Source organism: Echeneis naucrates, chromosome 18, assembly GCF_900963305.1.
Source record: "Echeneis naucrates chromosome 18, fEcheNa1.1, whole genome shotgun sequence".
Taxonomy (NCBI): domain Eukaryota; kingdom Metazoa; phylum Chordata; class Actinopteri; order Carangiformes; family Echeneidae; genus Echeneis; species Echeneis naucrates.
This window is the reverse complement of record NC_042528.1, coordinates 8,989,675-9,006,797: the sequence shown is the minus strand read 5'-3', so window position 1 is coordinate 9,006,797 and position 17,123 is coordinate 8,989,675. Positions and strand designations below refer to the sequence as shown.

The 17,123-nt window shown below is 39.8% G+C and overlaps 1 protein-coding gene across 3 annotated transcripts in view; it reads left to right on the top strand.

Moving 5' to 3' along the window:
* The window catches only part of slc8a4b (solute carrier family 8 member 4b), an 80,351-nt gene extending 71,402 nt beyond the window's left edge, over nucleotides 1-8,949 (top strand). For all 3 annotated transcript variants that reach the window (XM_029525862.1, XM_029525861.1, XM_029525860.1), the window contains one exon: nucleotides 2,806-8,949. In XM_029525862.1, coding sequence (XP_029381722.1) covers nucleotides 2,806-3,185 — 380 coding nt within the window. In that variant the 3' untranslated portion in view covers nucleotides 3,186-8,949. The remainder of the gene's footprint in view (nucleotides 1-2,805) is intronic.
* Nucleotides 8,950-17,123: the final 8,174 nt, after the last annotated feature.

Below are 17,123 nucleotides of genomic sequence, written 5' to 3'. Positions count from 1 at the left end.
CCTGAATCTCTTTATTCCATTTAGCTTGACCTCTTTTATCTCATTCTTTGTTTTCTCTCCTCTTTCTCCTTTCTTTCCATCTTTCCCACTCCTGCATACTTATCAGTTACACTTGCTCTCATGCCCCATCCAGGTCAATTTATTATTCTGACCGGGGGCTGCATTACTCCTCCCTCGCTCTCTCTCTTCCGTCTTCTTATGGGATGTTGTGTTTTCACTATAGTGTCATCCATCATACCCAGGTGTGTGTGGGTGCAGTTGTGCGCTTGTTTTGCTGAGGTGATGCAAGTTTGTGTGCGACAAGTCCGGCAGGGCATTATAACTTCCACCAGGAGTGTGTTTGTGCTTGTGTGTGTTTGTAATCTCTTTAAAAGTTGTTTGAAAAATTTATGTTGTCTTGGGCCCCCTCTCTCTTTTCTCTCACTTTCTCTCTGAGCCCTCCTGCAGATTTTTATAAAACCATTTGTGCATTACAGTATACATCAGAGACTCATTCAAGGGTTCTCAGGCAAATTTACACCAGAATTGCAGATTCAGGCAATTGGATGCAAATTGGTGGGTTTGAAAACTGTTAACTACTGAATGTACCTAACCATCTGAGAAATTCAAACTGTATCAGTGTTGTTTCATATCTGTATTATTAGTGAAAAAAAAAAACCTTCTGTGATCACAGAATCATCCATCCTCATGTATCCCATCTTACACTCTGAGTTTGATTGGTGATTCTAAACATGTGTGGACATGATACCCACCTTTCAAGACAATCTTTTTCTTTTCTGTGTGGATTAATAGATTGATTGACCTTTAAAATCCTTTACCAACCTTAAAAAGGTTTTATTTATTCTATTTACCTAATTCACAAGTACTTTCATTTCCACTATGTGATACTTACATACATACATGCTGGAATTACACTCACAATTTGTTTCCCCATCATTGTGTGTGTGCGTGTCTTCTCTGCTGCCCTCACCCAGAGAGGGTAGAGGAGAAGATTAATAACTTGTCAATAAAACTTTATACCAATCCCTTTAAAACCAAAGAGTCAGACCAAAAATATCAGCAGTGTTTGTGAAATACAGGTAATCCAGAGAGGGAGGTAGCTATATTACTGTTCCAGATACAAAAGAAACCAACAGGCACAGCATCCCAAAAGCACTGCCCTCATAAATGGCCTCCCACTGATGGTAGCCACTGTGTTCAGCTGTTTGAACCTGCTTTTTTAGATCTTTACCAACTTTTTTTACTGAAAAATCTGGTCAACTTGGTAAATATACAGTTGATAATGCTGCTTAGTTTTAAATTTGGGTTTGAGCTTCTTCGGCGTTGCCAGCATTAGTAAGAAGTGTGTGTTTACTGTATGTGTGCAAAGGCAGTAAGTTTCATGACTCAAGGATAAAAGCTACAACTTTTTTTTTTTTTTTTTTTTATGGTCTCTCTCCAACAGTCAGGATTACACTTCACATCACCCTTCTTAAAAAAAAAAAATTAGGAGCATATTTTTCAAGTTGCCATATGAATTTCACCTAATCTCACAGACATTCAAATGAGAATTGAGACTCATCTCAGCAGAGTGTCTAAAAATAGAAATAAGCCAAGACAGGCACACTATAACTGGCAGCTGTTTCCCTGGTGATCCCTGCCAACCCAGTTGTCGAGTCTCTGCCATTTTTATCCTCTTTCTCTTTATTAAATGTGCAGCACCACACAGCTTCATTCGTGTTGGCTACAAAGCGAGTATTTATAACATAAAGTCTGAACTAAATTAAACATAAAGCGATTTCCCTGGATTAACTATGAAAATGCTAACTGTATAGGAATCATGGACTGTTTATAAAAATAGCCCAGAATCTTGATTGATGAGCCTTAAACCTGTATTCAGTCTAATAACTCATGAGGGGACGACACCGCTGCTTGTAAAAATCAGTCAGATTTTATTCTATGTGAAGATGAGCCTAATTCTTACTTGATTTATTAACTCAGTAAATAATTTGCTAATGACTTTATGTTCTCGGCCTCTTGTTTCAAGTCTTCTTCGATGCAGCATGTTAATTTTTCAAAGCATTTAGAGGGAAATAGGCCATAAAGCAGAGCATGGATTAGGGCGGGACTACTGTGTGATTGACAGACTGTACCACATGTGCCTCACAGGATAGAGCCAGTCAGATCCAGCCCCCAAACCTCCTCAGCTCCACCTTCTCCTCCACGGATGGTTTCTTCTTGTTTCAAAAACCAAGATAGCAACAGCCAAATTACAAAGTTGAGCCTTCAAAGGAGCAGTTCACAACCCACAAATTACAGTGTGAAATCACAGTGGGCTGTCACATGACAGGAACCTGCTTCTGATGAACAAGAATGTGACGATGATCTATATGTGGTTTCCCAATAGAAGCTGGCCTCTGGGTAACCTTCTCTGCCTTCCTTTGTGTTTTCTCTAATTATCTCTCTGTGTTGTTTCACTATAAATAAATGTTCATAGTGCCTACACACAGCTCCTTGATCTTTCCTTGAACCACTTTGCTTCTTTTTTATGTCTTTTATTTCGTAAGCATATGCCACTGTGTGTGGATGTATGGGTGTGTGTCTTTAGAGGGGATTTCATACTATTTGTTGCCTTAAGGTCATTTTCTCAGTGAGTGAGAAACTCGTTCACCACAACATCAAACGTTAGTCATATAAAACTCATTTGGTTATATTTTCACACTCCTGCCTTGTTTATGTTCTAACATTACTCTTGTTGTAAAAAAAGAAAAAAAAACAATTGACTTGAATACAGATTACTGACACATTTCTGTTATTCCCATCCAGACACATTTGCCAGCAAAGTTGCCGCAATCCAAGACCAGTATGCTGACGCCTCCATCGGCAATGTCACTGGCTCCAACGCCGTCAACGTCTTCCTGGGTATTGGTGTGGCCTGGACCATCGCGGCCATCGCCTGGCAAACCAGGGGCAAGCCATTCAAGGTGGACCCAGGAAACCTGGCCTTCTCTGTCACCCTCTTCACCATCCTGGCTGTGATGTGTGTCAGCACGCTGCTGTACCGGCGGCGGGCGAACGTGGCTGGCGGTGAGCTGGGTGGGCCGCGGACTTGCAAGTTGCTAACATCGCTGCTTTTTGTCTCACTTTGGCTGATTTACATCCTGTTGGCTTCTCTGGAGGCCTACTGCCATTTTCCATCGTTTTAAATGGATGAGAGTGGGGAGGGAGAGAGACCAACTGCCAATTCAAAGAAACAGAGAGAGAGAGTGGAAGACAGGGAGAGGGAGAAATTTTCAGGGATGAACATGAATGAGAAAAAATGGGAAGTTCAGTTGAATTGATTTGGGCCGATGCTGATCGTCAAATTCCTTTTTTTTTTACAAGCTAAACATACAGAATCTTTTTTTGTTAAGACACTTTTTTTCCCCCTTAAAAACTTCCATGAAACACTAAAAGTTTTCCCTCTAAATTAAGATTTATTTAAAACTTCAATGACGATTGCAATGCAGATTAAAGAGCACTTTTGTGTAGTTGTGCATCAACAGTGAACAACTGTGTTTAATAATTTAATAGTAACTGACTGGTATTGTTCCATTTTACTGCCAAACCAGCAAGACAGATGTCAGGGACTGAAGGAGAAAAAATACCAGCTAGTGGGAAGCGGAAGGCAGCAGAGCTAAAGAAAAGTCTGCATAACATTAACGCAGTGGGAATAAAGTAGAAGAAGAATAGATGGACTCTCTCCTCACTTTTCTTGATCCTTCTGCCACAACTGTATCCCATCATCACCGGAGCAGTGGATGCACCCATCAATACCTGTTGAACTCAGTCTAGTACAAACAGCGACTTATGACTAACCATTCCTCTGCCAACCATACACACAAACACACACACGCACAAACACATGCACTTTTGTGTCCTTGGCTGATTCTGCAACAGAGGACCACTCGCCAACTTGCAGGAAAGATGAAAACTGAAATGTTCGTTTTCCTTTATTCTCTTCTCCTCATGACTACACTGTGCAAAATAATCCTTCCACTCCACACACATACACACACAGCTGTCCTAACATACACTCTACAGACCACACACACTCCTCCCTCCCTCTTGCCTTACTCTGACCTCGTCTCTAGGAAATGTTTTAGTCGTTACAATGAAACGCTGTAAGAAATTCTGTTAAAGATGTAATAATGAATCCCCAACACCCACCACGGCAGTTTTTATTTGAGCCAATCTCAAGCCCCTCCCCCTTACAATGCCAATCTACAGCCTCACTTATCCCATGAAGGAAACTTATCCTGCCCCCCCTCTTTATTTATAAACTTTTCAATGGCGTCACGTGTTGATGTTGTTACCGTGGAATTGTAAAAAAAATAATAATAATAATTAAAAAAAAAGACAGAAAAGAAGAAAAAAATCAGACTATGAATATGGAGATGGAGAATGAAGAGATATCTGCATGGAGGATACAGTCTAAAATGTTGAATTATCACCTGGAAGAAATGGCGCCAAGAAACTGAGAAATGAAAATAAAAATGTGCGATGTGCAAGCAGTTTGCCTTAAAGCAAACATTGTGCGCTATACGCTGTTTACACTCTGAACTCATCATTTAATTACAGGGAGATGTGAACAACTGGAGCAAAGCAGGAATTAACCTTTCACCAAAAGAAACTAGACCAAGATGGACAAATTAGAATGAAGGATTTAGCCAACAGTGTCAGTGATACCCAGTGTTTCTAACTGTATATGATAATATGAGCTACATTTATTGATGTGTGTGATCACTGATATTTCATTTATGAGAAGTCTCTCTGCTTGTGAGGAAAACCCTTGATGCAGAATCGACAAGCCCCTTTTTTTCAGTTCGTTTTATTGCAGCAGATGGAAGATGGTGAACATAAAACCAGAAATGACTTAACTGACAGAAAGAGTCGAACGCTGTGATGAGAAATGTACGGCAGCTCTGAAATATCAAGCGACTGTTCTGCAGCAGTTGTAACATTGGGACGTATCTTAGTACGAAAAAACAACAACACTTATGTCTGTTATCCAAAGATTTGATAGAAGAACTTTGTCACAAGTGATAAGTAGAAAACCATTTATTTTCTGTGTGCAGGTATAATGAAATCGAACTCCTTCAAGCTGCCAACAATGTTAAATTCATCAGTGTTCACATTAAGGCTAAATGTGCTTGGCAATAGGTATTTCTGGATGTGGGTCTGTATCACATTAATTTGTTTTTGTGAAAGATTTGTTGATTCAGACATGATGTATGTGTGTGTGTGTGCGCGCGCATGTGTTCTGTATACACGTGTTGGTGAAGGTATATGAAACTATTTAAAGTTGAGACTATTATACCACATATCATGATCTCAACCATTTTGTTGTTGTTTGTCTGAGGAAGTGTCAAAGCCAGGTTTACATTATGTTTGTGTTAACAACCCTGTTCTTCCTGAGGCTTCGACAGAAGTTGGACGGCAGGAATGCCATATGGCTTGTCAGTACAGATTATGATTAAATACATTGTTAACAGCATAGGAGGGAATGATTTTCCCCTCAACTGCCCATGATGCTGACTAGATACTTCAAGGAAAACCCACCTTAGAGAAAATAATAATTGAGCTTTTTTTTTCTATTGTTGTTCACGAAGAGAAAAACAAAACAAAATGTAGACTTTATAAAACCAGCTCGTACAGACAGAAGACAAGTGGACAATAGGAAGTGTTTTGCGAATTAGAAATGCCTGTATGCTTTAACCCCCCTCCAACAAATATGACATTTCAAATGCCACATCAGTGCCTCTCACTTTTTTCAACAGCCATAACAAAAATTTGAGAGTAAAATATTCCAAACTTTCTCAGTGTAAGATTTCTTAAACAGCAATTTTCTGGCAGGGCCAGTTTGGCCTCCTGCCATAATGCTCTCGGCCCGTTTCAAAGGACTATTTCTTGGCTGTAAATATGTAACATTGCTGTCTAGAAAAATAGACACGATGGGATGTCCCGAGTTTCCACTTCAGAGAGGAAGTCATGAGGATACGACAGCATGTTATTGGCCTGAAGGGCTGTAGCGTGGACACAGAAGTCTCACTTGATTACTGTTATGATGAAGAAAATGTAAAAATGTGATCATTTTTAGATGAGATTTGGAGTTATAGTTTGAGGGATAGATTTCTGAGGGAGTTTATGGACAGTTATTCACTAAGGACGGATTCACAGATAGTGATGTCCTCAGATTTGATTGAGTTTTGAGAGAAAGGAGAAATTGCAGCCATCATGTTACATCATGTTACTGCCCCCCGTTGTGTTTCAGTTGCAGAACATTAACTCCCAGCACACAGCAGCTTTACATGTGAAGGTGACATGGCGGAGGTCATGAGCCACCTGACATGACTTGCATGGTGGCACGGCCCCCAAACTGGTCAGATGCCAGAATGCCTGCCAGGCTAAACTCATTCTCTCAATGAGTTAAGCCTCTGAAAGAGTCGTCAATTTAAGAATGAGTGGGCAGAATAATAGTGCTGCTGACGCTACAGCAACACAAGAATGCTGGGGCAAATTTAGAAATGTCGGCTTTTTTAAGGTTGATAAGCCTTGCTGGAGGACAGCTGAGTGTGTGTGTATGTGTGTGTAAATGTGTGTCTCTTTGTGTGCGTGCATGCTTTCTCAGTGAGTGAAGAAATACGACCATATTTTTAGACTCTTGCCTGTTGCTTAGTGACCATCTATCTGCAAGCCGTTGTCTTTTTGACTGTTGCTGGTGTGCGAGACTTTGTGTGTGTGTCATTGCCTCACTCTCAGTGTTTCTCGCTTTATCTGCTTGCTCTTTCCTTTTGTGAATGTGACAGTATAATCTTTCATTCATTTCTCTCTCTGGGTGAATTTTAACATGCTGTTCATATATTTATTCTTCCAGCATGGGTTTCCTTTACTTTATTCTCCTTGTGCTTCCCCCTTTTTGCACGTGTCCATATACATGTGTATTTGTATCTTTATGTCTGTGCGGTGTGTGTGTGTGTGTTAGATTAAAAAATTAGAATGCCAAAATGCCTGAAATTTGGATGTGTGTGATTGCAACCTGTACTCTCCCTCAACAGGTGTGTGTGTGTGTGTGTGTGTGTGTGTGTTTGTGTTTGCACCTGCTGAAAAAGATAAAATTATTGATAAATTATAGATCTGGCTGTCACTTGAAACTGGGAATAGATGGTGGCACTTTGCTGAAGGGTGTGTGTGTGTGTGTGTGTGTGTGTGTACACTGTGTGAGACATTATTATGTTCATACACTATCTAAAGGTTACTAACTCCTCACAGGACTGTAGAATACATGCAGAAGACTGATAAAATATACATTCATTCATCTTCTACCACTTATACGTTTCCAAGCCACGGGGGTGCTGGAGCCAATCCCAGCTCACACTGGGCGAGGGCGGGCTACACCCTGGGCACGTCGCCAGTCCATCGCAGCTGATTGAAAATCAGTTAGGTAAACACACAAACACACTCAAGCCCACTCATAAATACTCCCTGAGCATGCAAATGTAATGAAAATATTTTTCCATCCATACATTTCTTCAGATTAGAGGGAAAACCTGAAGTACACAGTTGCTTTGTGGTGCTTGTGCAATTGTGTGCATGTGTGAGCGTGTGTTGGCTTGTTAACAGACTTTAGCGCAACTGACATTAAGAAAGTCTATTTGTATTCAGGTAAACCTGGAGCTCTGGCAACATTGTTAGAGCAAGTAGCTGCTGTCAGATTTCTCTTTTCTTCCTCACAATTTCCCCATTTCTGTGGTGTTGCTTTTCTGACAAACATTCAGTGAGTGAACTTGAACATGAATGCAAAGCTGTATTGTTATGTACAGACCAGATGTGTTTATTGTTAGGAAGTCGAAATACGACAAGACATTTTAATATCCCAGGTTAACCCTTGGACGATTTCCAATTTCATGCTTATAATATATATATCTATATATATTTATATTCATAGAACAGTTTGTTTTCAAATCTTGTTTATTTTCCAATATTCAACACTTGCTCTTCAGAGTCTTTATGCATCCTTAAACCCTAAGCAGAACATGAACATTTATGTGCGTTGCATTATCACACAGAGCTGCAGTCACGTCTCAGTGCTGCTGCTTGCTGCGGTAAATGTTTGTGGTAATTGTTAGGTGAAGAAGTTTGTCTCTGAATAGGGAGTAAAACTCAACAAATAATAATAGGAAGAATTTACATATTTGTGGCTTGCCACATTTCCGATTTGAAAACATTTCCTGTTTGTGTGTGTGTGTCTGTCTTAACCAGCCTATTTATATTGATAAGTGTGCTTCTTTTTTCTCCTTCTCTCTGTGTTCTGTCAGAGCCACTCACTTCTTCTCTACAATACAAACATTTATGTATTTTATTACTTTATTCTCATTGTCTTGAACATATCATGTAGTCTTCTTTATGAGGTCACAAAGTGCTTTTGATATCTTGTTCTCATTTTTTTTCCATTTATTTAATTATTATTATTATTATTGTACTTTTTGTAACATTTGTTTCCATTTTTGTGTTGTTTTGGGGAAAAAAACTGCAGAGAGTAAAACAGCAATTTAGCATAGATGCAAAAATACAATGAGTGTGCTCTTATCCTTTTTAGTGTGTGCATGTTTATGTGTACTTGTGTGTGTGTGTGCGTGCGTGCGTGTGTGCATGTGTGCGTGCTTGTGTGTGTGTGGATGCGTGAGTATGCCTGGGCGTGTGTGTGCATTTCTTCATATCATTCCATCCATGAGTGTGTCAGTGCATGAATTAAACTCATTCTGAAATACAGTGTTGATGTTGGAAATGTTGTAGTAAAGAGTAAAGTATTTTTAAATGCTGAAAATGACATTGACGTGAAAAACAAACTAGATGTTTACAAAGACCAAACTTTTCTTTCTGTTTGTTTCGTTTTTCTCAAAGATGAAATTAAACTGACTGGCAAATGCTCAGAGCTGCATGTGTGTTTTTCTACTGGAGGAGAATCTTAACCCACTTAGGGCTGGGAATGTTTTTCTAAATGCAAAGACTAATTTCACAAATTACTTTGAAATTAGAATGCAGTTAGATTTTAATTGATTTGATCAGCCTTTTGCTGTGTTAACACTGGCTCATATCTATATTTGCAAGCATTCCAGGAAAACATTTATAGTCCCCTCATGAAACATTAATTGGACAATTATTAGATGGCACCAGCTCAGAGGTGGAGCTGCTGCTACATGCTGACCTTCATCACTTTAATGTAGTCTGGCATGCTGCACCATTTGCTCACCTGGTAGAAGACAAACCATCCACAGCAGCTGGGACTCGAGTCCGACCCATGATCCTCTGATTTCAGACAACTGAAGCCTGAAATTAGCACAAGTAAAATGTCAATATCAAGAGAATTTATCAGTAAATCTCCAAATGAGCAAATATCTGGGAAAAGAAAGAAATAAAATAATAACGGGAATTTAATATCAAAACTAATTTAGTTTTCAGTTTTAAGGAAGAATGTGCTTATTCCCATTTGTTTGTTCCTGTTGTCCCTGAATAAACAAGGTAATAAGCAGAGTAGAAAAAGCCTGTTCATCTAAACAACACTAACTAATTGTCAGGGTGTGCGTCTGATGTCTGACAGGAAGCGCTGTTGGAGCACAATCTTTAGACTACTGTTAACAACTATCACTGATGGCGGAAGGGGGAGTTGGGGGGTCTTAAGCCCCCCCAACAAAAATAAAAATACTGTAAGCAGCATCAACAATCAACTGCTGCGTTGCTATGCCGTTGCTGGGAGAGCTGTCAAAGCTGTAACATATGTATCAAATCACACATTACGAATTTCTGGCGCCATTACTGACAACAATGATATAAGAAACTTCACCAGAACAGAAACAATCGACAGTGGTGCAAAGACAAGACCCTGTAATGTCATGAACCTGTATGAGAAGATGGAAGTTTCAGTAAAAACATCTTTCACAGATGAATACTGCTATCAGATGAGTATTGTTGGTGCTCAAACTGCAAATCACAAAGTTTAGTTTGTTTAAAAAATCCATTTGAATGAAAGAATTTATTTCAAATGGCAAAAATACTACATACTGTGTCAATTGAAACAAAAAGACAACCACAGCTGTGTCTAATCATACAAGTCCTGCTGGATTCAGGCCCTCATTTAAAACTGAAGCTGAAGGACAACAAGAAGGTTCTTTGTCACTCTGTCACCTTTTTTGGCCCATGAGTCAGACACCAGCACTGGACTAACATTTCCCAGTTACATTTCAGCTGTTTGAACTGATGAGTCGTCGCACCAAAGGTAGATGATGATGCCATTGAACAACTGAGTGATTTACATGAAAAATAATCTGATCTGAACAACCAAAAAACGGCAGTGTACAGTGTGCTTCTGGGCACATTACTGCACTGAGCTGAGGGCAACAATAAAAAGTCATGCTTAAATTCCTCTGCTAAACGCAGACAATCTTTCAACATACCTGTATAATTGCATTTAGGCTGTTCTTCTCCCTCACAGACAACCCGTTGAACCAGAAAATGCTTTCAATAAAAGAATGATAAAAGTCGCGCAAAATAGTTTCAGACATTAAAAGAACATATCTTGGACATTAGGTGGGTTCTTATTTGACCTTGTCTGGCCTGTGAATCAATGAAGATATTTGTAGGTGTGTCCTGACTTTGTCTAAAGTCAATGATCCGTTCTTTAAAAAAAATTCAAAAATGAATCGAATGAAAGCAGGCAAAGTCTGACCACGATCAGGCTCCTGGTCCTGAGGAAGAGTGTCATCTGAGAACTTTACATTATAGCTGCCCTCCTGTGACGTTCTGCAGCTGCTGTGTACATAATGAAAAGTGATGGTGACAGTACACAACCTTGAGGCGAGCCTGTGTGCAAAAGCCTGGTACTACACATGCATACGTTCGCCAACCCCTGCTGGACCGTGCTTGTAAGAAAGTCAGCAAGTGAAATCCAGCAAGTGAAATTTTGGTTTGTCAAGGTGCTTGTACACTTTATCTAGAATAAAAAGTTTTGCGCCACCGCTGTCCTTACCAGCCTGGTAAGCAAACTGTAAGGAGTTTAATTTGCCATCTATAATAGAGACCATCTTATTTTTCCTCATTGGCATACTGATTAATAGATGCAATGTTTTTAATGCCATGCCAGGCTGCCTGATTATGTATCTGATTATGTAAAGGAACTTTTTTCACACTCTGTAGATGCTGTATCTGTATCTCTTGCATTTTAAAATATCTATTTGCAAGTCCTGTGAGACAGAAATATGCTATGCCATGGTTTTGGCGGCACAGCCTCACAACAAGCAAGTCGCAGGTTCGGTCCCCAGCCCGGGGAACTTTCTGTGTGGTGTTTGCATTGTTCTCACCGTGCCTGTGTGGATTTCCTCCCACCGTCCAAAGACATCATGTTTGGGTTGACTGGTGACTCTGAACTGTCCGTAGGTCTGAGTGTGAGTGGTGGTTGGTCTCCGTCTGCCTCTGTGTGTACGCCCTGTGATGGACTGGTGACCTGTCCAAGGCGCCCACTGTGAGCTGGAATTGGCTCCAGCCTGTGACCTGAGTAACAGATAAACGATAGATGAATGAATGAATGAATGAATGAATGAATGCAATGGTTTTGATAAAAATGCCATAATCTCAGTATCATGTAGCTTCTATGAAATGCATGCTGGATATGAAAAAGAAAGTGCTTCACTGTTAAGTATTTCATCAACATTCAACACTTTTTCAGCTCTTACCTAACCTGGCAACAGCAGAGACATGTTTATAGCACTGACCAGAGGCCGATGGCTGTTGGATGTGACCAGCACAACTACTGCTGCTGTGTCGGCTGTGTTTGCCAGAAGCATGATGGGAAGAGCAGAGGAGGAGGGAAGGTTTGTCTCTGCTGTCCTCCAGGTGTGTGTTAACTCATTCACCTTCTGAGGATGATAGAATTGGAGGAAATAAAGAAAAGAACTACGTCTTGAGGTGTGAAACAGTTTATATACTATACCTTTTTACTCTGTTGCATTTTCTCCTCCTCGTTCTTCTCTGTCAGGTCTGAACAATAAAGTGGCAGCTGTTATTCCCACAGCAGCCCTGCAGTAACCACGACGGCAAGACACGTCTCCATCCTCCACTGGAGGAGAACAAAATGAAGAGACAAAGAGTAAACACAACAGTCCTGTGGGAGAGATGGAGGAGTGCAGAGTGAGAAACAAGATGGAAGATGCAGACAGGAAAAAGGATGCAGAGAGGTGGAAGAGGATGACAGAAAGAAAGGCAGACATACCAGTAGGGCCGTGAATGTGACCACAGTTTGGAGAGAAACAGGCAGAGGGGCAGCAACAAACAAATGGGGGTGTGAAGAGGAAGTGATGGAGTTGGTACTGACACAGATTCACCCTGTGGGATGAGGAGGAAGAAGAAGAAGAAGGAAGTGACACGCTACACTGATTGCCTCGCCTCTCCTGGGCCCGAAAGTTTGCCTCCACGCATAAACTGATTTTGACACTTCTTAGTTGGTTAATTGGCTCTGCAGGTTTTACAAACAACTTCTTATTTGTATTCACCAAGCGTTATGCTGCTTCAAAGGAGGAAAGTTCTCTTTCAGCCATTCACACACGTGTGAAGAAGGAGCAGCATCAGATCAGAGAAGGAGCAAAGGTTGTTTTCACAGCGTGCAAATTAACAGAAGAAAACTAAAATACACATGGAGTTCAGAAGCCACAGGTTTTAAGGCTCATTTCTGCATACAGGCTCTGCAAATTCTCTGAAGACTAAACACTGTTATTTTCTCATTAATACAGAAGCTGGATCTCCTCTATCCTCTAAAAACACAGACATCTACCTTTTTTTAAAAAATTGATGATAGAGCTGATATTTATAGTTGTAATGTAAAAATGAGAAGACGAAAAAGGAGCAAATAAAGAACAGCTGCCAAAAATTATTGGCATATTTAATGAGAAAAGGGATTTATGTAGTCAGAAAGAGACATGATGTCCAGTGCAGTTCAGAGAATCTTTGGATATAAAAGGTTAAAAACAAACGGCAATGTCAACAAAGATAGAGGAGAGAGAGAAAAACGGACAAACTAGCGTGTGAAGAAGTGAGGGATAAAAAAAATCTGAAGTAATCAACGAACGGTTGCAGATGTGGCTGCGGCTGAGAGATGGTAGGTGGACTTTAGGAAACAAGGACGGATAATGGAGTTTGGGAGGAATCGAGATTGAGTGGGAGGAAGGAGAAAATGGAAAGAAGGTAAAAATTTAAAAAAGGGATCACTGAATCAGTGGGAGAAGCATGAAAGTGAAATGTATAATTTATTTCCTGCTAGAATTAAATCTGTTTTGAGCAAGAGGAATGAGAGGGTTGGGATAAGGAGGTGAAGAGAAGGGAAGAAAAAGAGAAAGTAGTTAAGTTTGGAGAGATGATGATGAAGAGAAAGAGAATAATGATCTTTGTGAAATGGAACGCAGACACTAGAACAGATTTCATACATTTCTTATGAGGTTATGGGGATTTAAAATCATGGCATCTGGATTAAATGCACATAATCTCCCAAACCACTTGCCTCCTCAGAGAAACAATTCTCTCGCCGATTACTGAGGATTTGCTGCAGGTAATAAATGATCTGTGATGGATTATATTCTCAAACTAACCTCCAAATCCTGCCCAACAAAACGGGAGGAGAGTGGGATAAGAGGAAACCCGGGAGAGAAGGGGAAAGGAACAACATATGAGAATGTGCTTCATAAAGCCAGTGTCTGGTTTATAAACTGCTGGTTGGGCACTCCCCCTCTCTGCTGAGTAAGTGTGTGTGTGTGTGTGTGTGTTTGTGTGCCTAAGTAAGTAATCATCATATCGATTGACAACACAAAGCCACCTGGGAGCAACAGATCAACAAGCAGGGAACACACACGTACACACAGTACAGCACAGGCACAACACACACAACACTGAGTCCCTGTACAAGGTCCATGCTGTGTCACCTACACAGAGAATGACTCAGGTTAAGGGGAAAGGCTCAGAGCGACGTACTCATGGTGATACATCAGAGCAATAAAACGCGTGTCATTTTGACTGAATGCAGGCAGTTGCAGTGAGAGTAATGATATATTTGCCCTCCCTTAAGCCCGAAAGGTTCCTCACATTACTCTCAAGTTCTTTTCTACACAGAAGTCAGAGGTCAGCTCTCCCGCTTACTCCATTACCATTTTTCCTTTTTAATCTCCAGCTGGCTGAGGGCATTCAAACTAGAAACAATCAGTTGTTCCTCTTCCTCTCTCACCTAATGGGATTTCAATATCTAGCTCTTTCCTTTTGAATAGTCTTGATTCCACCACATCACAACCCTCCTTACATACTACAGGTCAACTCTTCCTATTGCGCACAATGTTCGAAATAATTGTATTTACTTTTTTCATTGAGTCCCAGATTCAACAGGAGTCCAAACTATTTAACTCCTAAAGTATGAAGTTGGCATTACCTAGTAACAGTGTTTGCTATCCAGAGTGCACAATGCATTGCATATATTGTAGGCTCCGTTGATTTATGATTTAATTTAGATTTTATTTCATGATTATGTCACAGCATAGAACTGACAACTTTACAAATATGAGAAATTTAACTTTCCTCTTAGCATTTAGAGGACAGGAGACTTCGAATCATGAACTCGGCCCTGTCTATAAATGACTTTATCAGTATTAACGCATACTTAAGCACGATTAATGACTAATCAGCAGGATGCTGTGCATCTTGAACCCAGTTTCTCTCACAGCTTTGTTTCTCAAATTTCTGCCAAAAATATAGCTCTGAATTAAAGAGAGCGTGAAGCCAAGTCTGTGGCTGAAGACCTAGCCTGTCAAATTTAGTTAGCTCAAACACGCATTACATGGGGAAAAGTGCTAAATAATGGACATTTTTCATTACAAATGGATGGGAGATAAGCACTCAAAAAGCCTCAAACTCTGGATAAAATGATTAGTGTGAAAGAAGAGTTCTGACAAACAAGCCAAAAGAGGAAATTGAAATGATGCACTGACGAAGAAATTTACAGATGGAAATTTACAGATGGAGAACAAACTGTCATTACAAAATCAAGAAGAAAACCAAAAACCAGCCAAGGTTCGGCTCTGTAAGAGGAAGTTGGAAGTTTATTTCTTAATATTCATTTATATACTTATATTAATCATGAAGGAGCAATAAAATACTACATCTGAATCGTTGTATAGTATTCCCTTTATATCCAAAAATTACACACACAGCATCAACTACATATCCTGTCTAATGTATATCGCATGCTGTTTTCACTATATTAAATGTACAAACACGGCTGCTGCTATAAATATATTTAACTAGTCCAACAGTAAAGGATGGTCTCATTATTGGGTAAAACTGGAGGCAAAGAAATGGGACAGTGAGGAAGAAAGAGGAAGAAAAAAAGAGGGAGAGAAGACATGACAGCCAGAGGCCTCAGGCTGGGCCCGAGGAGAGTCACACCAAATGTCTAATCAGAGCAAAGTCAAGGAGTGCTCATGTGCATGATGCTGCATTGAGCATGGTGTCTAACGGTGCACTGCTTTGTATGTGTCGGTGTATGATGTTGTACGTGGCTGTTTAAAAGCGTGTCTTCAACTTAAAACTGGACAGAAGTAACAGAGGCTACAGCTCATGGCTGACAAGGGACGTCCCCCAGGCTCCTTCTGCTGGGTAGGAAAGTAGCTAACGGCGTTAGCATACCGGCCTCTCTCCTCTGCCAAGGTCTGCACTGAAGCTTATTAGTGTCATGGTTGGAGAGTTTAAAAACAAAAAAAAACAAACAAAAAAAAAAAAACGTTTCATCCAAAAGCTAATGTCTACTTCTGTTTGCCTGAAAAAAACAAACAAACAACAAAAAAGGATATATTGACCTTTTGGGAGTTTGTAACAGGATTAACTCCAGTTGATAGTATTACATCTACAGTGCCTGCTTATTATTTAGCATGTATTTTAATAAATCTTTGTAGTAGGCCTTTACAAATTTAACACCAATATTTTCTTCTCAGTGCTGCTTGCATTCCCTATTTATATATCCAATAGACACAAAGTTAAGCTTTTTTTTTTTTCTGTCTCTCTATTTTTTGGTCTCTGCCAACTCTTAAGCGATAGCTTAAGGTTACGATGAAACCTGACTGTTCATCCATTCATTTTTCCATTTGATCTTTTGCCAGCCCATATACACCTTTCTAAGGCCAGGCAGCTTTTTGCTGTAACATCAGCAGCATCAAAGTAAAAGATAAGAGCTCAGACTCTTAATATTATACAAGTAAAAGCAAAACGACCAGATTAAAGACACAAAATGTGGAGAAGAGGAACTGTAGAGTTAGGTGATAACTCTCCTTTTCACGATGAATATGGATATAGAGCCGTTTGAAGTCTAATATCAATCAACATGACTATCATGTAAAGGTCAAACTTCCAAAATGTCATTCCACTAATATTACATGAAATATTACTCTGGCTCCAAAGGTCTTCATAAAGTTGCCCTCTGATAGGATTCATCTGTATTCTGTCCAGACCTACAGCCACTGTGCACTATCTAGACCCAACAATATGTATTTTTACAGTAGTTCAGATTATAATTCTGGAAAAAATGATTTTCAATTGGTGAATTCTTTCAGTTTGGTGTGTTTTTGTATTTATAATGTATAAGGTTTGTCAGGTTTGAATGTAACAGGCTTTTTCCTCTATCACATTTGTGAAAATAATCTCTGCTGTGCGTGCAGTAGTGGACTGAACTGACGGTTTATGTAGAGTCCTTTGTTAGCTTGAACATGTTTGTTAACAGTTACACAGTTGATCTCATGGACAGGCGATGTTTCATTCCTATTTATCAAATGCTTTGATTTAACAGTCAGTATAAAAAAAAAATTGCCCTCAATGGAAAAAAAAAAAGAACATATCCATGGTCAAAGTGCAAAAATAAAAACCTTACTTAACAATACTTAACATATCCTCAGCGATCCTTCTGCTAACAGTCCCTAACGTTATAAGAATAACCAACTGTGCTGATACTTTTAACACAAAAAGTAAAAATCACTGGAAAGAGGTTGTATTGACATACGTGCCACAGCAACACAAAGGTTTAACAA